Here is a 21,976-nt window from a genome sequence, read left to right as displayed (position 1 = left end):
ATATAACAGTTATCCCCCCCCCCCGCACACACATATACAAATTATATATCATTCTGATCTCCCTCTTCTTATCTCAGTCTTTCCCCCACCTTCCCCCTCTCCATTCCTCCTCTGTTTCTCTTCAGAAGAGGGCAGGCTTCCCATGAATATCAACCAGCCATGGCAGGTCAAGTTGCAGTTAGACCAGGCACCTCCTCTCCTGTGAGGGGGAGACAAGGCAGCCCAGCAGGAGGAAGGGGGTCCCAAATACACATTAATTAATTTATTAGTTGATTAATTAATTATTTTACAGGATCACTTTTTTTAGAGATTTATTTATTTCATGTATCTGAGTATGCTGTCATTGTCCTTAGACACACCAGAAGAGGGCATCAGATCCCCATTAAAGATGGCTGTGAGCCACCATGTCATTGCTAGGAATTGAACTCAGGACTTCTGGAAGAATAGTCAGTGCTCTTAACTGCTGAGCCATCTCTCCAGCCTCTCACATTAATTTTTAATCAAGCTTGCTTTCATTTTACATGATAATCCATGTCTAACTTTTCATCAGCTCAAGGCAACCATCTCAGGTTTATTCTTGATGACCACAAGCCTCTCTAGCAGCATGGGTCCTTGGGTAATGTACAGCTGGGCCACACTCCCCAATCTTCCAAGGTGACAGTGTTAGAGGAGGGGCCTTTGAGGTAAAGTCAAGGCTGGAGTCTCATTGTGAGATTAGTGTGTTGATAAAGGGGCCTCTGAGAGCTGCCTTGATCCCTCTGCCGTGTTAGCCTCACAGCCAAGGTGCTATCTATGAGCCAATAAGCAGCTCCTACCAGGTGTTGATCCGGATGCTCCCAGATTTCCAGACCTCTCTTTCAGAGCTATGAGAAATATATTCTTTCGTCTATCCACTGGAAGTCTGTGGTCCAGATAGGACAAAGACAGAGACCTGGCACTGATATAGCAACTGCTGTGACCCTGAAGCATGTGACCATCATCTGGATATGGCCCTCTGAGCTTACTGCTGATGGGCTACCATAGTTGGAGGAAGCTAAGGTGAAGTTTGCAGCCAGAAAATGAGATATGCACTTTTATCCTAGCTACACTTGGGTTTGTAGAGATTTGCAGTCCCCTGTGGGGTCTGTAGAGAAAGGCTGGGGTTGAAATCTAAGTCAATGTACTTCTGGGAGCATGGCACATCTTGTTTAGTACAGCTGCTACTGCCAGTGTCTTGGTCTAAATATGAAGGGTTCCTCAAAAGGCTCACATGTCAAAAGCTTGACTCTTGTCCTGTTGAGGCTATTGGACCACAAAGGAAGACTCTTAGAAGTTTGGGTATGACTGTGTAACCTCCCCCCCTCAGCCTGATGATCAGGTTTGACTGTTATCACCAGGAGGAGATAGGGTGGAGCCTGCCACCCTATCGTTCTGCCACTCCCACCGCTGCTATCTGCCGCCTAGCTGTTCCAGAGCATTCACGTGGTCACCTGCAGCTGGACTCCGAAGATGATTTGGTGGGAATGGGCCCCTCTCCCTTCTTCATAACCCCGTGTTTCTGAGTAGTAAAATTGAGCTTTGATCAGAACTTCGTCTTAGCTCCATTCTTTCTCTCATCTGTCTAGTTCCCTCTCTTTCATCCCAAGTCTGCTGCTTCAGCCATACCCTGTTCCTCAGGAGCCGCTGGATGGCTCACAACAGTTTGGTGCCCGAACAGGGACCTGAAGAATGGCAGAAGGACGCTGAGAGAACGCTGTCCATGTGGAGCTCCACGGGAAAAGCAAATGGTCTTTCATATCGGGCACCGGAGCCACAAACAGGTGCACATGCTAGCGATAGCTTAAAATTTCATTTTTTAAAGTGTTGCTGAGGGTGCGGTAAGATACGAACTAAGCTTGAATCGGTGCTAACCCAACACTGGTTCTGCTTTGGTCAGCAGCAAATTAATCGGAACTAGAAACTGGAATCAGGTGGTCATCCCCAGCTTTCAAGAGCTGTCTTAGGTGAGAGAAAGTAGGGTTTAAAGTTATGGATCAGGAGGTCGTCCTCAGCTTCCAGGAGCTGCTTCAGGCTAGAGGACTAGGGCTTGAAGTACAATTGGTAAGAAATTTTTTAGGTAGGATAGATTCTTGTTGCCCATGGCTCAAGGAAGAAGAAACACTAGATTACAGAACCTGGGAGAAAGTTGGTGAGGCCTTGACAATCACTCAGGCAGATAATTTCACCTTAGGCCTCTGGGCGCTCGTAAAAGATGCTATTGAAAAGGTGATCTCTCAGGGGTCGGACTGTACCCAGGCAGAGCTTGTAGAATCTCAGGAAGAGCACCTATCGGAGAGGGCCTTCTCAGAAAAGGGTCCTCTTAACTCTAAATTTGATAAATGTGGAGACTCTGATGATGAACTAATTTCAGACAAAGATCACTCAGAGGAGCTGCCAATTATTTTGATGAGAATTGGTTTTCTTGCGAGTCTCCCACTCCACCTATGGTCCCCACCTCGGGAGGTGCTACTCATAGGGACACGCAACTAAGCAAATTAGAGTTTGAAGTTAGGCTTCAGAAGTTGACTAATGAACTTCTGGAGCTAAAACGGATGCCAGAAGCGGGAAGAGTAACTCTTCTGAAGTTCACCAGGTGCCGCTAGAAAGAGCTGTGAGTCAGGCTCCTGGAAGAGGACAGAATACGTCTGATATGCTGGCCTTTCCTGTGGTCGAGGTAGTTGACCAGCAAGATACTAGAGTCAGACATTACCAATTACCAGACTTTGGATTTCAAGTTGATAAAAGAGTTAAAAACAGCTGTTGTGCAATATGGCCCTTCAGCCCCTTTCACTCAAGCATTACTGGACACAGTTGTGGAGTCACACTTAACCCCCTTAGACTGGAAGACTCTTTGTAAGGCTACCCTGTCAGGAGGAGATTTTTTGCTTTGGGATTCTGAATGGCGAGACACCAGTAAGAAAACTGCAGCTTTAAATGCTCAGACCGCTAATTTAGACTGGGATAGCAACATGCTTTTTGGAAAGGGTCCATATGAGGGACAGACAAATCAGATTGATTTTCCCAATGCAGTGTACATGCAGATCGCAGCGGCTGTACATCATGCTTGGGGACTGTTACCAGTTAGAGGGGATATTGGTGAGAGTTTAGCTAACATTTGGCAGAGTTCTGATGAGCCTTACCAAAACTTTGTGGACAGGCTGTTGATAGCAGCTAGTAGAATCCTTGAAAAGTTGGACACGGGAAGTCTTTTTGTTATGCAATTGGCTTGTGAGAATGCTAACGCAATGTGTCGCGCTGCGATTCAACGGCACAAAGGACAGACAGATTTGATGAGATATGTCCATCTTTGTGCAGACATCGGGTCGCCTTGCGCAACTTCGCAGGGGACCCACGTACAAGCAATGTTCTCACAGAAACGAGGGAATAATGCATGTTTTAAATGTGGAAGTTTAGATCATTTTAAAAGAAATTGTCCTGGGCTGGAGAGATGGCTCAGCAGTTAAGAGCACTGACTGCTCTTCCACAGGTCCTGAGTTCAAATCCCAGCAACCACGTGGTGGCTCACAACCATCTGTAATGAGATTGGATGCCCTCTTCTGGTGTGTCTGAAGACAGCTACAGTGTACTTACAAATAATAAATAAATAAATCTAAAAAAAAAAAAGTAATTGTCCTAAGAATAAAGGTGCCAAGAGTGGGCAAGCAGGCCGTGCCCCAGAAATTTGTCCCCGGTGCAGAAAGGGCAACCACTGGGCTAGGGTGTGCAAGTCTAAGCCAGGTGTTCTGAGCTGCCTGGTGCTGGGAAACGAGGGAAGGGGTCAGCCCCAGACCCCGACTTACTTGAAGAAAACAGCTTATGGGGCTATAAATCTGCTGCCCAGCCAAAAAGATCAGTTTTTGAGCTTAACAGGTCAAACCCAAGAGGTGCAAGATTGGACCTCTGGTCCACCACCCACGCAGTATTAACCCCAGAAATGGGAGTCCAAACTCTGCCTACCAGAGTCTTTGGACCTCTACCTGTAGAAACTTGTGGATTTCTTTTAAGACAAAGCAGTTCTATTGTTAAAGGCCTGCAGATTTATCCAGGTGTTGTAAATAATGATTATGAGGAAGAAATTAAAATCATAGCTGCTTCCCCTCATGGTGTTATAACTATACCCGCTAATCAGAGAATTGCTCAACTTGCTTCAATCCCTTTACGTCAGTTTCCTTAAAAATGAGAGAGGACAAGGTGGCTTTGACTCCTCTGGTGTGAATTGGGTTCAATTTATTACTAATCAGAGACCTAACCTTAAATAGACATTTGATGGAAAAAGCTTTGAAGGATTAATAGATACTGGAGCCAATTAATGTAACAATTATAAGAGGGCAGGACTGGCCCTTGACTGATTCCTTAACTCACCTTCAAGGAATTGGGTACGCTAGTAACCCAAAACGTAGTTCCAAATTGCTAACCTGGAGAGATGGGGATGGAAAAATCAGGAAAAATTCAGCCATATGTTATGTCAAATTTGTCTGTAACTCTATGGGGAAGAGATCTCTTGTCACAGATGGGTGTTATAATGTACAGTCCTAATGAGATGGTGACTAAGCAGACATTCAGGTAGGGACCTCTGCCTGGTCATGGACTAAAAAAGAAGGGACAAGGAATTAAGACTTTTGAGGATCCTAAACCTCACTCTAACACAAGAGGTTTAGAGTATTTTCAGTAGTGGCCACTATTTTGCCTGAATACCACGACAATAAAATCCAATGGCTTAATAATATTCCAGTGTGGGTGGATCAGTGGTCTTTACCTAAAGAAAAAATAGAAGCCGCTTCTTCGCTAGTGCAGTAGCAACCAGAGAATCTCAGTCCCCTTGGAATACACCAATTTTCATTATCAAGAAAAAAATCTGGTAAATGGAGATTGCTACAAGATTTAAGAAAAGTTAATGAGACCATGGTATCTATGGGACCTTTACAACCTGGACTTCCCTCCCCAGTAGCCATTGCTAAAGGATATTATAAAATTGTGGTAGATCTGAAGGATTTTTCTTTACTATTCCTTTGCATCCAAAGGATTGTGAAAGATTTGCTTTCAGTATTCCTTCTATAAAATTTAAGGAACCTATGAAGAGATATCAATGGACAGTTCTCCCGCAGGGGATGGCTAATAGTCCTACCTTATGCCAGAGGTTTGTGGCACAGGCCATTCAGCCTGTGAGACAACAATGGCCAAAGATTTACATCATTCATTTCACAGATGATGTTTTGATGGCGGGAAAAGACCCCTAGGATTTGCTTTTGTGTTGTAGAGATTTACAAAAGGCTTTAGCTGAGAAAGGATTACAGATAGCTTCTGAAAAGATACAAACTCAGGATCCTTATACTTATTTGGGTTTTAGACTTACTGATCAAGCTGTTTTTCTCCAGAAGATAGTTATTCGCAGAGACAACTTATGGACTTTGAATGATTTTCAAAAATTGTTAGGTGATATTAATTGGCTTCGCCCCTATTTAAAGCTTATTACAGGGGAGTTGAAACCTTTATTTGATATTCTTAAAGGGAGTTCTGATCCTACCTCCCCTAGATCCCTAACCTCAGAAGGATTGCTGGCCTCACAGCTAGTGGAAAAAACTATTGAAGAGCAATTTGTCACTTATATAGATTACTCCTTGCCGTTGCATATGTTAATTTTAATACGACTCATGTGCCTACAGGACTGCTATGGCAAAAGTTCCCTCTAATGTGGATACATTTGAGGATTTCTCCTAAACGTAATATCTTGCCATATCATGAAGCAGTAGCCCAGATGATTATCACTAGAAGGAAGTAGGCACTAACTTATTTTGGCAAAGAGCCAGATATTATTGTTCAGCCTTACAGGGTAAGTCAGGACACTTGGCTGAAACAGCACAGTACAGATTGGTTGCTTGCACAAATAGGGTTTAACAGAAGTATAGACAGCCATTACCCTCAAGATAGGTTGATAACAATTTTAAATGTACATGAGGTGATATTTCCTAAAATGACTTCCTTACAGCCTTTATATAATGCTCTATTGATTTTTACTGATGGCTCCTCTAAAGGGTGAGCTAGATATCTTATTAATAATCAACAAGTTATCATAGAGACCCCTGGCCTTTCGGCTCAGTTAGCCAAATTAACAGCAGTACTGAAGGTCTTTCAGTCTCTGCATGAGGCTTTTAATATCTTTACTGATAGTTTATATGTTGCACAATCAGTACCCTTATTCGAGACCTGTGGTACGTTTGACTTTAATATGCCGTCAGGATCCTTGTTTTCAAAATTGCAAAACATCATTCTTGCCCGGAAAAATCCGTTTTATATTGGCCACATATGGTCTCACTCTGGTCTTCCTGGGCCTCTGGCCGAGGGTAATGATCACATTGACAGAGCTCTAATAGGAGAAGCCTTAATTTCGGATCCTGTTGCTTTGGCCAAACATGATCATGAAAAGTTTCATCTCTCTAGCCATACCTTAAGACTCCGACATAAGATCACTAAGGAGCAAGCGAGAATGATTGTAAAACAATGTCCTAAATGTATTACATTATCTCTAGTGCCACATTTAGGAGTCAATCCTAGAGGTCTTATGCCTAATCATATTTGGCAAATAGATGTAACTCATTATGCGGAATTTAGAAAATTAAAATATATACATGTTTGTATCGATACTTGTTCAGGATTTCTTTTTGCTTCTCTGCATACAGAAGAGGCTTCTAAAAACGTAATTGATCATTGCCTACAAGCCTTTAATGCCATGGGATTGCCTAAACTTATTAAGACAGGTAACGGGCCATCCTATTCTTGTAAAATTTTTACTTCATTTTGTAAAGAATTTGGCATCAAACACAAAACTGGAATTCCTTATAACCCCATGGGACAAGGAATAGTTAAACGTTCTCATCACACCTTAAAAAATTGGCTTTTTAAGATAAAAGAGGGGCAGTTATATCCCCCAAAGTCACCAAAGGCACATCTTGCCTTTGCTTTATTTGTTCTCTTTAAAGAATATATCTTGTCCTCAGACTTATCTTCTGTCTACCTCTCTTCCCCCTTTCCTCCCTATGACATTCTGCTCTTTCATGCACCCTCTGCCAAGACACATGATTTTGTCACAAACCCCAAACCACTAGATCAAGAGACCTTGGCTGGATCCTAAAGCTATGATGTAAAATTACCTGTCACTTCTTTAGGTTGGTTTTTTAATAGCAATGAAACATTGGAACACAGCCAGAGCCTTCTTGGTAAGAGAACCTGCAGTTCATTCTCTCATTGCATGGCCTCTGAGCTCCTGTGGCTGCTGTCAGAGAGCAGCTGCCTGAATCCCTGTGGCCACAGCTGCTGGCCCTCCTCAGTGGCTGCTCCTCTCTGAGTTCCTAGTCACAGCCGCTTGCATTCTCCTCCTGGGATGGATGTAGACTTCCTCAGCTCACCCTGTCTCATCTTGTTCTTTATTAATTTCTGAAGGCCATGCTAACTTGTAGCCCTGACAACAGGATCTGCCTTGGACTGATGCTCAGACACAAGAAAAAGGCCAGGTCCTTGGGCCTAAGCATATTCCTCTAAATATCTAACACAGGGGAGGGATTTCAAAGACACAATCTGGTTTTCAATTCAGCACAAAGATCTGGAGGCTTCTCAGGATTCCCAGAAGCCCCCAGTGTTGGCTGCTTCCGAGAAGAGTGTGAGGTAGACCACAGAACTCACAGTGACATCTTGGACATCCACCGGAAGGAACCCTTCGGACCGACTTCGGCATGAGATCATGGTGGTCTGTGCAGGAATTCTGATATTGTGAGCAGGAGGAGAAGATGTAAGTTTGGCAATGTGGGCTCTGACCCCATAGGACTTTAGACTTTAGTCCTGGGTGTATTTTCCCAAAAGAAACATGGGTTCCCACAGTCTAGTGCCAGAGAGACTGCAGCACTCACCCTTGTCCCAGTTTATCGAAGTTTCCTTCACACACACACTCACTCAGTGTTTATGGGACATTCTGTGTTAGACAGATGTCACCGCCCCAACACTGCCACGTCTGTAGTCTAGAATCTGCCATGCACAACAGGAAGTGGTACAGATGTGACCAAGCACAGGATCTTGAGACAGGACAAGATGCAGGCTTACTTGTGGGCTGATGCCATTACTAGGGTACTACTCGTAGGGACAGGAAGGCCTGGGTCAGGGAATTCCAGAATGGTGACAACAGAAACAGGGTTAAGACCACATGGTTGGTGCTACAGAAGTCAGGAGACTTCAGTGGACCAAGAGGAAAGGAGGGGTTTTAGATTCTCATTTGGGTCTTAGAGAAACAGTGTCTGGCTAACACCCTTAGACCTAAGTTATACATGGGTCCCTACAGTGGACATGGTATAGGTCTGTGTGGCTTTAAGATGCAGAGATGTGGCCATATGCTACAATAGTGAGTTTGGAATGAACACACCTGCTTGTTAAGGCTTCTGCACTCCCAGTGCCTCTTTGGTGTTCCAGGTTCTGCAGCTGTCCAGGAGATGCAGACCATCCCAGACTGGCTTCATCTCTGTAAAGATCTGTTCTATTCTACAGAGGACCTATGCTGTCCAGGGCCTTTTAGCAGTCTTCCCAATTGTCCATATTGCCAGAAGTCAGTGCAACTTTGCATCCAGGGTTATGATGTGGGCTGTGGGTTACTTCTGGTAGCCCTATACCCCACCTTCTGTGAGTTCCCCTCTCTTGGAAATATCCTTCAGCAGACTCCTCCTCCTCCTCCTCCATCAAGGTTCAAAGTTAAATTTTCTTTACTGCATTTATATAGGAAAAGCCCACACCCCCCATCCTTTGTTTCAGCTGGATTATGTTGAAAAGCAGGCCCAGAGGGCAGGCTACTCCTGTAGGAAATTGCAAATGAAGTGAGGCCAGACTCCAGCTAGCTTGTAAAACCATTGTGGGTCTGTTTCACCCACTAAAGGCCAGGGGGAAGGGTACACTTCTCACTTTTTTGTTTTTTAAAGATGAGCTGGGCAGGGGCACAGGATTTACTTGTTTTCCATAATTTTGTCTAGAGTCTTAGGTCGATGTCTACATTCCCCTTCTTGCCCATCATGGAGGACAAACAGCTTTTTGATGTACAGCAGACTCCTTCATGATGCATGGAAACTGAATTTCTCTCTTCTCTGGGCTTCTCTGCCTGACTTCCACACTTGTCACTAAGCATTAGGCCCACATCTATGTTCTATCAGAGACTGTTGCACAGTGTCTTTCTATGACTTTAAATGTTCAATTCTGGAGGGTTGTCCTTTTTTTTTTGTTAACCCAGATGTTTAATATCCAGATGTTTAATTTGGATATTAGCTATTACAGACCTGCTTATCCTCCAGTCATTGGCTTTGTACTAAATGGCTGCTCTTCTTCTTGTTCTTCTTGTTCTTTTCCTCCTCCTCCTCCTCCTCCACCTCCTTCTTTTTGAGAGGAAAGGGTTTATTTCATCTTCTATCTTACATTACATTATGAATGGTAGTGAGAACAGGAAATCAAACATGAACTTGCAGGCAGGCACTGAAGAAGAGGTCATGAAGGAATAGAATTACTATCTTGTGTAGATAGATTTCTTATTCCAGCTTTTCAGGGCTGGCACTTGCAATGTAAATCATCAGTCAAGAAAATACTCAATGCTACTAGGGAATCTGATGGAGACATTTTCTCAACTGAAGTTTCCTTTTTCAGTTTGACTCCTGTTAGACTATATTTGATAAAAAACAAACAAACAAAGAACAAAAAAAAGAAAAAGAAGGAATGAACAAAAGAAGGAAGGAAGGAAGGAAGAAACAAGAGAAAGAAAGAAAGAAAGAGAAAGAAAAGAGAAAGAGAAGAAAAAGAAAGAAAGAAAGAGAGAAAGATTTTTCTCCAAAAACCAGCTCCTGGTTTTGTTGATTCTTTGTTTCTACTTGGTTGGTTTCAGCCCTGAGTTTGGTTATTTCCTGCCTCTACTCCTCTTGGGTGTATTTGCTTCTTTCTGTTCTAGAGCTTTCAGATGTGCTGTCAAGCTGCTAGTGTATGCTCTCTCTAGTTTCATTTTGGAGGCACTCAGAGTTATAAGTTTTCCTCTTAGGACTGCTTTCATTGTGTCCCATAAATTGGGGTATGTTGTGCCTTCATTTTCATTAAATTCTAAAAAGTCTTTAATTACTTTCTTTATTTCTTCCTTGACCAAGTTATCATTGAGTAGGACATTGTTCAGCTTCCATGTGTATGTAGGCTTTCTGTTGTTTTTGTTGTTATTCAAAACCAGCTCTAGTCTGTGGTCATCTGATAGGATACATGGGATTATTTCAATCTACTTGTATCAGTTGAGGATGATTTTGTGACTCATTATATGGTCAATTTTGGAGAAGATACCATGAGGTACTGAGGAGAAGGTGTATTCTTTCATTTTAGGATGAAATGTTCTGTAGATATCTGTTAAAACCATTTGGTCCATCACTTTTGTTAGTTTTACTGTGTCTCTGCTTAGTTTGTTTCCATTGATGAGAGTGGGGTGTTGAAGTCTCCCCTTATTATTGTGTGCAGTACAATGTGTGCTTTGAGCTTTACTAAAGTTTCTTTTATCAATGTGGGCGCCCTTGCATTTGGAGCATAGATAGATGTTCAGAATTGAGAATTCTTTTTGGTATGGAGGTTCTTAATACCTAGAAAGTAAACTAGACCTTCAAGGCTTAGGAAGTTCCTGAAACACAAGATTTATGAGATCCCCGCCCCCTGAGCTAAGCAGTAAGGACTGCTAGAGACTCCTTATAAAGTCACTGGTTCACTAAGTTAGCCTTGAATGGAATCTTTCTTCAGTGTGTCATTGGTGCCCTATACGGAGTGAAGTCATACAACAGAAGTGCCTTAGCTGTCACAAATCCACACTATTCTCTCCTGCTACTAGGCTCCCCACTGGCTCTGTTTGGTGAGGGTAACAGCTGCAAGAAGTACCTACATTGTTCCTGCCTCCTTGTTCCTGCCTCCTGTTCCCCAGCATTCTGTCCCTGTATCCTTGTTGCTACCTCCTTGGCATACCCTAAAGAAATTCTCTTCTCCGGATGCAGTTGCTCCTTGAGTTTCTGGGTTCAGACACTATCATTCCTGAAGTGTGACTTTCAACTCAGGAGGATAACAGTGGACCAGAAAGACCCGGTCTCTGAATGCATTTCCTCTTCAGTTTCTCTTGGTGTCGGATCTGCATCTATTTGGGACCACGGTTCCTGCAACTATGTCTCATCTGATAACTGCGTGGTCTGTCTTCATTGATGGCATCATCTATGTCATCTGGCCTCAGCCTTTTGAGTCCTGCAGGGACAGAGTTCCAGGCAGAGGCTTCTTCACTGTGCTCTACTCTCTAGCCAACCATACAGGAACACCCTCCCTAGGTTGTTCTAGCTCCCTAGTGCTGCCTGGCCCTTGTTCCTTCTACCTGTATGATTAGATTAGGTTTGGCAGTAATCTCTAGAACTCCCCATAGCAGAGCAAGCTCAGACTTGGCAAATCTTGTGCCCACTGGCTCTGACAGCACAAGAAACCATAGCCTTGGGTCATTTTTTCTCACACCAAGAGGCATGCAGTCTGAAGTTACAGTGCCATGGCTCACTCCTTCTTAAACACCTCCTCTTGGCTGATAATATTTTCCCCCTCTGTTCCTCAATCATTCCTCTGTGGGCCTGTTTCCAAATCCCTCTCTTGTTCCTATAAGGTCCAACTCCTCCTGGAAGAAGCCCACTCAGGTGACCTGGCTTTAGCTTAATCACCTCAGTAGAAGCCCATCTCTGTGGAGGACTTGACTCAGCCTGCAACACTCTTCTGCTGGGAGTCACTTAGCAGCCTCTGAGCTGTGTGGGTACTGATGCACAGTGCAGATTAGCTGCTCCATAGTTCTTGCATCCTTTAGGTGCCATTGGTTTCTCCTTCTCTCCTGATCAATGCTTCTGGGTCCCTGGTATCATGAGCCTTCTTGACTCCAGACTTGCATGCCTCCCTATCTTATATTGTCAGGCAGTCTCATGGCATCTGGGGGTTTCTGGGTTCTGCCATGGTATCTCAAGCCTCCCTTTGGGTTCCATCACTTCCCATCTCCTTGACATGTAGCAGGTGTATGCAGATGACGACTCCATTACTCACAGCTGTTCCCAGGCCTTACATCTGAGACTGAAGCTCATACCCAGTTCTACATTCAAAGCAAGCTGTCCACACCCTGAACACAGCACACACCGAATCCAAACACAGCATCGTGTTTTCTTGTTCATATTGTCAGCTGGCTTCTCTTTATTTTATTTTGGACTTTCACATCTTGAAATTGAAAGATGTATGTGACCTTTTATTTTCAATGTTCTCGGTTAATTTGTTTATTAAAGTATTTATGATTCTCCTTTGCCTCATTGGGAAGTGCTTAGATTTGAAGACGTTGAAAACTAGGTGACAAAACTCCAAGCAACTCCCGGGCCCGAAACTTGGCCTATCTATCTGTAAAAACCTAATGTTCACACAACAGAGAATTTTGCAAAGAAGTACAGAAAAAAAATCCATAGTACTGAAAACAGTTTCCCTCTGTCTAATATTCAAGACACACAAAAAATAAGGATAGCTTTTCTCCTTTGTGTTAGTGAAGATTTGTCTTGGAAACAGAGTTATTATGCACCCCGGAGAGAGAAGTCACTGCAGAAATCTGAATAATAAGATGAAGTAGGTCTGCGCTGTTCCTTCCATCATCTCTGTGTGGCTTTCCCTTGGTTCTGATGACTTCTAGAATTAGTTGTGACATGTGTGGAGACAATTTCTGACCCGGAGAAAACCCATTATCATCTAATTTTATACTGCTTCCCTCAACACTATCAATGGTACTCCTTCCCTCGAAGAAGCGAGTGGAATGGGTATTAAGACAAGCAAATCTACCTGATAAATCATTTCATAGATGGGAGAGAACCCAAGTGTGAAATGGAAGTTAGATGTTTTCAAAACCACTTCATTTAAGGAGGGGTCTATAATCAACACCACTGCTTTTCATAATGGAAGGCACAGCAGGTGGGGATCATCCTGCCCAGTGCTGTGTCCCATGCTTGCTGGGGACCACAGAGACTAGATGAGTGATACCTGGTGGGCTAGACTCCCTGATCCCCACAGTCCTGCTGAGAAGGGTCTGATTGTCATACCAGCTGGTAGCATCTGTCACTGTCTAAGTTAAGACAGTCTACTATATTCCTAAAAATCTATAGTAATTCACTCATGTGTACACTTGACACTTGATTTATTGCATGAGCCCAGGACTTCTACATTAACATGTTTATAAGGTGAGAGAATCTAATATTGCCAGCTGACATTTTTCAACCTTCTGTAAAGAATATGTTTAAATGCACCTTATACTTCAAAACAATCACTTTGAGATATTTTTGAAAGTAGATTTTTTTTTTTAGAGCCATGAAAGGAAAGTATCTTTTTTTTTTTTTTCAAAATCCCTTTCAGTTCTGGGGACAAATCCCAGAGCCTCCTTCAGTCCAGATAAACATTCTACCATGAAGCCACATGCCAAGCATCCCAGGATAATAGAAGAGTGCTAACTGACCAAAACAATCTTAACGTGAATGAAGGTAGCCATCAAATGCTAGTATAACAGTTTATGAAACCAAGGAGTGCTTAAGAATAAAGTCCCTTAAATCCACTTGCCTCCCGCATAGGCAGCTCTGATCAAAGGAGAGTTTCAGCTCTTACAGTCGGCATGGTTGATATAACTGATAGAGAAGGCAGGCCCCAGAAGGGAGCTGACATGGTTGGCCCTCCACATGAGCTTTGTTAGGAAGTTGGCAACATCAACTGCACAAGCAGCCATGTGTGGCCCTGAGGGCAGAGAGAGTGAGCCCTTGGGTCCAAAGAGCAGCTTGATCAGGCCATCAAGTCATGGCAAGCATTAAGGAGGTACTGAAGGGACAGTCTTCAGTCCCAGAATATTAGGAAAGCTTAGTACCATGGCCATAAGCAGCTATAATGAGGCCATGGGAGGAGGGACAGGTGGTCAGGTCCCTCAGTTCTGTGACCTCAGGGAGTATCTTCATCTTAGAGTCTTCCAGGGGAGGGAGGTAAGTTCCACGTGTGAATCTCAAGGCAGGAATGTGATAAGAAAAGGGGAGAGAGCTGGGCAGGCAGTTCAGGGTAAAGAATCATGAAAGTAACGTTTTTTTTGTTTTGTTTGTTTTTTTGTTTTGTTTTTTAAATTTGACTAAAAGCTACAAACATCCTTAGCCCCATGGATGATACTCTTGCCTTTGCTACAAGTGTTTAAGCCAAAAATGGTTTTGGTTTGGTTCTGCCTTGGCTAGAGACCTGGGGTGACCGAATGCTCTGTTTTTTCCTCATCTCTTTCCCTCTAAATGAATCTTTCTTGCAATACGTTATGGGAGAGTGTGTCAGAGTCGACACACTCTGGACTGCTGAACTGGGAACTAGACTGACTGGCTCATCCCCATGCCTCCCTCCAGTGAAACCTTAATGACTCCAAGGTGGTGTCATTCATCAGTATCCCTTATGTCACCTTCCTGAAGGGATCCCTTCTGTCACCTTTCTTAAGCTCCCTACAATAAAATGCTTCCCAAGACTCACCTTCTGTGAATTTCATTCTTTGAATTTGAAAGCCAAGAACCTAGAGGCTACTGACTCCAACTTTTGTGTGAGCATGAGTGTCTGGCCCCCTAATTCTTGAGTTAAAAGCCCATCTAAGAGTCTCTGTTGCTCTCAAAAACACCTCCACATTTTTCATGTCTCGAAGTCACCAGAGCAGAGTAAAGTATAATTCAAGTTGTCATGAGCTTTTGCACAGCTCTGAGAGGGACAGAGAATACAAGGCCACAGCACTCTGTTCCCCTGGCTCTCTTGGGGAAAAAGACTGTTAGAACTGTGTGATCTGACGTCTACAGAGAAAGACCTAGAAGGCCAGTAAGGAAATACTTAGCTACTTGAAATCTGCGACTTGGGGGATTTTCCTCTACTACTTTTCCAGGTTAAGAAAACTCTTTCTTATTGTTCATACTCTTCATAACCAGACCATGCTGCACATCTTCTAACATCTGTAGAGTGAAGAATAACCCCCCAGCATGTACTAGGCTGTGCCCAGTGGTGGGGCTGGTGATAGTTTGACTTTCTCTTCTCCCATGGTGTCCTTGCTACGCCCATGATGGTGATGTCAATGTTCCTCCAGCTGCCCACCACTCTGCTTAGTCCACCCCCAGCTTCTTCCATGATGCTGGTATTTATCCCATAGTTTAGAAGAGATTTCGACTCAGTAACTAGGCCAAGATCCATTAGAAACTTGGAATAGAAATTTTTAAAAAATTTATTTTGTGTGTGGATTTTTGGAATGTGCGGTGTGCCTGGTAAGAATGATTTACTGTGTACATAAATCAGAACTTCAGCTCGAGCTTGGTACCGATTCTTATATTATCTCTGTGAAAATCTGTTCTATTTCTATTCTCTCCATAACGACAGCTCTAAAAACAGCAAAGCCATTTTCCACCACATAATTATTGTTTCAGAGCCTTTCTGAAGACCATGAAAGTGCTTAATTGTTCATTTGCTTGTAGGGGGCACCCAGCAAACACTAGTGAACATGAGTAATTCCCTTCCAAGGGGTTACCTCCTTCCAAGGGGTTGCCTTTTGATTTATTATTATTATGTTTTTTGAGACAGGGTCTTACCAAGAAGTTCGGGCTAGTGTGGGACTCACTATGTAGCCCAGGTTACCCTCAAACTCTCAATCTTCCTGACTCAGCCTCTTCAATGCTGGGCTGATAGGACTACACTGCTCAGGTCTAGATTCCAAGACTTCTTTTTAATGTAGTGATTGAGTCTCCTTTCTTCCTTAAGCTTTCAATTATCTCTATTTTCACACATGGATGGAGGAGGAATGGTAATCTATGACATTACCAAGGCAGAGGAGCACATGATACAGGACATTTGAGAGAACAACGAAAGATTATAACTGCCTGTCTCAAGAACCCCATGACATGTACAGCACTATCTGATTTAACTGTCATAGACTTCGGCTATGTCCCCTGCTCTCTAAAGCTTCAATGAGAACAGAGTGCCATGTTCCCCTGGGCATTTCTCTTCAAGACCCACAGCTTGTGGTTCAGTACAATGCAAAAGTCTCTGTTGGGACCATCAGACCACATGAGAAGACAGGGGAGTTTCCACTGCTTTTGTAGGAGAGAGACCCCCCAACAACAGAGTCAGAAAGTAAGCAAGCCCAAGATCTCACCAAGGAAAGCAAAGGAGACTCCCACACGAAGCATTTCCTCCCACAGTGCAAAGAGCAGTGCAGAACACACTGCATGACAGAAAAATATTCAGTCTGTTATTCAGTGGTACATGGGTCCTCATGTTAGCATTGAATAGTGAGGCTTGTTGTTAGCACCCTGACTCCTTCCTCCTGAATGCTTACTCTTTCTTGCCACATCCCCTACCTGTCTTCTGGATCCTGACATTACTTAATATGGACAAAGTATGTTCTATTTCTCCTTGGGACTGTATTTTAAGTTCCTGTGATATGGCCACAGCAGTTCGAATCTTAGGCTAGCTGGGACACCTCGGTTTTTTTGACACTGGGATATTTTACAGCTTCACCTGGAGCGTGACAAACTTTTACTACTCGCTGTGTTTTATGGGTTTCTCTGGGCCATGTATATTCATTGTGTTATATAAATAATAATTGTGCAGTAAACTAGTGGGCAGTGGTGTTTGATCTAGGTGGTAAATCTTCAAGGTGTGGATACGGTTTTCTATAGGAATGGAGGGAAACAGTGACATTGCATCCTCCAAGCTTAAGTCGATGAGGGAATTTACATTAACCACTGGCTGGCTCTGTAGTGATGAATCACATTTATGGATCTGCTACTGAGTGGCAGTGTCTGAGGCTGGGCTCTGCATTGCAGAGCCACTGCAGGGGTCATTGCGTATCCACCCGGACTTCACCCCTACCTCCTGCACACAAGCTTGGCCCAGATGTTAGCACTCACATTCCTGTCTGCTGAAGAAATCCTAATGAAAGTTATACTTGATTGTTTTCAAGAACCTCGACAATTTATAGAATTTGTCCCGAGAAAAAGGCATGGTTGTCTTTGAACAAAAGGCTTCAGAAGGCTGTTGCGCATGTCATTATGTGGTGCGTGATACATTTTACCCATAGTAAAGGTGTATGCCAGCTCCCTTCTAGGAAAATAAGTTACGCACACCTGTAGGGTTTCTGACAGGTAGGTGAAAAAGGACGTTTGATTACCTGCTGTTGACCTGATGGTTGACGTCATGTTGGATGGTGTCATCACGGGAATACATTCATCGTCTTGGGAGTAACCAGCTTGGATGGCTCGAAGGTAACTGTGACTCCTTGTTCGGAAACACCCGGGAAGGTCAAGAGCATCCATGGCCTGAGATTCAACTTCACTGAAGACAGATTCACATACAGACTCGAACTGCCCATTAACTTCCGCTTCACTCATCTGGAACAGCAATAGCACACGTGATGCCGGGATCCATCAGGGTGATCACAATCACGTCACACAAGACACAGAGACAGAACACACTCACAGTCCTTGGCTACAGCTTTATATTTTCAGCGCGTCTAGTTTGAAATCCGCCTTGGGAATCCGTCAGGCTTGGGGGGGATGGCTTCTTGGGGTGATTTCTTACAAAACAGAAGGTGCATAGCTAGCGACCGGGGATGGAAGTTCTGTGGACTCCCCAGGCTGACAACCATCACAGAGATCAGGGGACAGGGTGGGTGGAAGCCCCCAAGATAACCTGGTAGAAAGCCAAGGTCCATGCTGCCACCAATCCTTGCTCCTTCCCCACTGGCCCCTTCACCTTCCCCAGCTACCTACCGCTCAGGCTGACTCTGGGTTGGAGGCTGTAGAAGTAAGCACACACGTTCAAGTGCCTCAGCTACTTTTAGTTCATTTTCAGGACGTGAGAGTCAGCTGCTGCTCATTGTCATGGAAACGAATCCCAAATTTGGCAGAGGCATTCCTGCCCTCATCACCATTACGGCATCAAGAGCAGAGTCGGGGTGGGGAAGACATGGCTGACTGGGAGGAATTCTGTATACATGAAACATGTTATCTTGACTTATATCTAGGCTTGCATTTTTTTTTCCCCTATTAGCTTGAGACTTGCAAGTAGAGCAGATATCGGCGATACGTTTTCAGCTTTTGTCTTAAGTCATGTATTCAGGTTCACCCTGGGAACCCCACTTTTCCAAATACTCTTAAGGAAGCTCTGTGTTGGGCCTGTCAGCCCAGGTGAGCTCATAGGCTGAGTGGACAAAGGCTGGACTATCAGCTCAGCTACAGGGCCTCTGCTTAGAGGGGATGACCCCACAGGACATGTTTTTCCTGACATCTGATGGTGATGTTCATAGGCACATATCATATGCTGTTCCTGAGCTGAAACTAGAGATTTAAAACGGGAAATTCAATAAAGGGAGCTACAGGACTGAAACCAGGCTGAAGGGTTAGGTGGGAGATGCACGGGCACGGATGATTTTAAGTATAAGGAGCTTAAACGGGGCTGGTGAACTCAGGCTTGTGTTGAGTGCTGGAGACAAGAGGCTGAACGTTCAGTCCGCAGCTCATGCTGCCGTTCTCTCTACCCTGCTGACTCAGCTTTGGCAAATGACTTCTGAGATGCTGACAGAATCTGGAATCACCCGGAGAAGCCCACTTCTGAGCATGCGTGTGGGGGTTGGGGGGGCTATCTTGACTGTATGGAGGTGAGAAGACCTGCCCACTGTGGGCAGTACCATTCCCTGGGCTGGATCCAGGACTGTATAAACGGAGAGAGGGATCGGGGGAGCAGCAAGCATCTATTGCTCTCCTTTCCTGATTGTGGACACCATATGAACAGCAGCCTCAAGACCCTGCTGCCTTGTGATAGATAGACTGTTATCATGAAGTTGTGAACCACAATAAACTCCTTCCCCACTTAAGTTGCTTTTATCACAACATCAGGAAAAGACACTAAAACACACTTACCCTTAGAGTTCTCATGCACCATGGGTCTCTGTCTCTCTGTCTCTGTCTGTCTGTCTGTCTGTCTGTCTGTCTGTCTGTCTGTCTGTCAGGTGTGTCTTTCTGTATTGACACACAAGGACAGATGGCCAGTGGTATGATGGGGATCTCTCTCTAAGGAGGTTGCCAGCCAGTGTTCTGGGACACAGAACAGCACCTATGTGTGCTGTCTGTTCCCTAACCTCTCCAGTTCCCCTTTTAATTCCATCTCTCACATGATGGGTTAGTGAGGACTTGTACTCTGAGATCTGGTGTTTACCCTCAGTGCCTGATGGGCACAGGCAGAGTCATTTGTCTGTCCTGAGTGTTACACTGCTGTTCTCCACCTTGGCCCTCTCCTTTTCCACTACATCTTCCCAGCTGCCTGGGACAGAGTGTCTGTCTCAGTGAAGTATGCAGAATCCTGCCATTGCACACAACTCTGCAGCTATAGTGATCAAACTTAGAGCAGGTTCTTAAGTGGGGCTTTCCATATTCCTGATACCACTTCCATCCCCATGCAGGCTTCCTCATCTACTCTCTGTGTGCAGACAGGGCAAGGAAATATTCTTCACGCTCTTCCTTTTTCCCTGGTTTAGAGTTTGAATAAGTTGCTCCTTTCTGCCATGACAATCTTTGCCTCCTCTACCTCACTAGAACTGTAGACCTTGTCACTTCATCAGCTCCAAAACCATCAGGTAAGATTCCCACGATTTCCCTATATCAATGTGGTATCTACTCTGGCTCCTCTCTAGCCAATGTGATGTTCAAACCAGATTTCATCCTGTCTTCTCCATTTTTTCCTCTTTCCCCCTGTCTCCCACATACATAAGAATAATTTCTATCTTATTCTTTCTGGCCCACTGCAACTGGTCTACCAAAAGCTTTTCAGTTCTTGGCTCATGCTGGCAGATAGATTAAAGGAAGATGTTATGTTAAAAGTCTGTCAAAGGATGAGGAGCTGGTTGGGGTGATTCATAAGACCATCTCTAAGAAGGATAGAATGGATCAGAACATGGCTGACCATGAAGGAATGTGATATTAGCTAGAGGCAGACATCTCAGAGGAGATAGGCTATAGCATGACATCATGAAAACCTCAACCCACAGTAAGTAAATACCTAGAACACATGGCTACAATATGGATAAATCTTGAGGAAAACGTGCTTGGTGAAATACATGAGTTGCAGCAGGATCCCTGCTGAGTAGTTACATTAACAGCAGGTATCTAAAGTAATACAAAAATAAATAAATAAGGGTGGTTATAGGCTGAGAAAAGGAGACAGGGCTTCAGCTTGGGATGATTAGAACATCCTGGGGCTGAATGATGGTGATGGTCTAACTGTGTGCACAAGAACATGGTTGAAATGAGATATTTCCATTATGTGACTCTATTATGTAATAATATTCCCTCCTGGAGAGAATCAAGAAGGTCTTAAGACTGAAGAAGTAAACAACTAACAAGTCTCAGGAAGTTCCTGGAACTTAGAAGATTTACAAGACCATCCACGAAGGTTATATGAGCAGTAAGCCTTCTGGGAAGGAGAAACTTTGCAACCTATCTAGCTGAGTAGAAATTGTACAGGGAGCTCTGGAGTTGGGGAGCAATCTTCTTGGGTCATTACCCATGCTGGAGCAAACATTTTAGGGATGGAGTTGTTTTAGCTGTTCATACTCTGGTAAATAACTCAGATTAACTTAATTGTTCTCCAAATTGGACTTTGACAGAATTGAAGGGTGAACCCCAAGGGAGTGCGGAGGAGACCTTTTCATTTCAGATGGAGATAACCCAGTAGTTACTAGCTCTAGGTCCTTGTCCAACAAATCTGAAGAATAAATTTCATGGACAAATGGGAGATGGTGGGAAGATTTTTTATTATTATAGAAAGAAAATTTAAATGAGAGAGATTAAATTCGTGATTCTTTTGCCTCAGTCCCTGGGTGCTGGAGTTACAGGCATGTGTCATCATGCCTATCTTCCTACATACTTTTAAAAAAATGTTTTATTTGGAAAATGAATTGAATTAACTGAAAGGGAAGGTGTTACATTTAAAAGATGGCGGTCCATCTCAGAAATCCTTGTCCTGAGTTGGGAGCTGCTACAGTGCACACTGACTAGCCTGCAGTACACACTGACCAACCTGCAGATACCTCCCAAAGTCATCTGTGATTCTTCTATGTGGAAATAGGGCATTCCATAGCAGCCTGCTTCCCAAGATCTGACTGTGTTCTAGTCAGATTGTAGGAGTGGTGGGTATGGACATAACAGCAGCCTTCTAGTTGGCCTGCAACTGAGGACATGCAGAACATGGGAGAGCCAAGTCCCCACAGTCTTGACCTGTAGAGTAGGGGCATCTCTTCCCGTGTTATTTCTAACAGACCTAGTTTCGAAGAGGAAACCGTCACCAAGGTAAGTTAAAATGGTAAAATCCTCATATAAAGGGCAAATTCCCCCTGACCCCCACTGCAGTTAGAGGAAAACTACCTATGTGCAACTTTCTGACAAGAAAAGATTGTAGGGAAAAGTACCTCTGGCTGGAAGCAAGTGTTCACAGCATTGCCTATAGCCAGGGGACATCTTAGTGCCTGAGTTATGTACCAATACTATTTGTCACGGTCATAGCAACCACAAACATTGCTGTAATTGAATACTTATGACTCTCTCCTCAACAATACCTTCATCCACCGACTTGTTCTGCCAACTGCATAGACGAAGGACCTGAGTCCAGGCTCTTCCATTCCTTCACTAGAAAATCCTGGGTCAAGCTAATGAGACGTGTAAATTGTCATTTTTCATTTATAAGTAAAAAAAATTGTTACTATAATTACACCTATTTGAGATAGGGTCTTGCTGGTGGCCTGTAATCCCTGCTGATTCTACCCCCTGCTTCTTGTACCCTGGGATTATTGGCATTTAGGTTGTCCTTTTAATAGAAGCTCCCACTAGTAAGCAGGTAT

General features: G+C 43.9%; 1 protein-coding gene across 6 annotated transcripts in view; it reads right to left on the bottom strand.

The window, feature by feature from the left end:
• Dlgap2 (DLG associated protein 2) overlaps positions 1-21,976 on the bottom strand; it is a 796,232-nt gene that overhangs the window by 48,508 nt on the left and 725,748 nt on the right. For all 6 annotated transcript variants that reach the window (XM_085844126.1, XM_085844125.1, XM_085844130.1 and 3 more), the window contains one exon: positions 17,255-17,474. In XM_085844126.1, the coding sequence (XP_085700252.1) occupies positions 17,255-17,474 (220 nt within the window). The remainder of the gene's footprint in view (positions 1-17,254; positions 17,475-21,976) is intronic.

This window comes from Mus caroli, unplaced genomic scaffold (assembly GCF_978045245.1).
Source record: "Mus caroli unplaced genomic scaffold, Mus_caroli_1 scaffold_10, whole genome shotgun sequence".
Taxonomy (NCBI): Eukaryota; Metazoa; Chordata; class Mammalia; order Rodentia; family Muridae; genus Mus; species Mus caroli.
The sequence above is the reverse complement of the archived record's forward strand: the minus strand, read 5'-3'. Positions and strand labels throughout refer to the sequence as shown.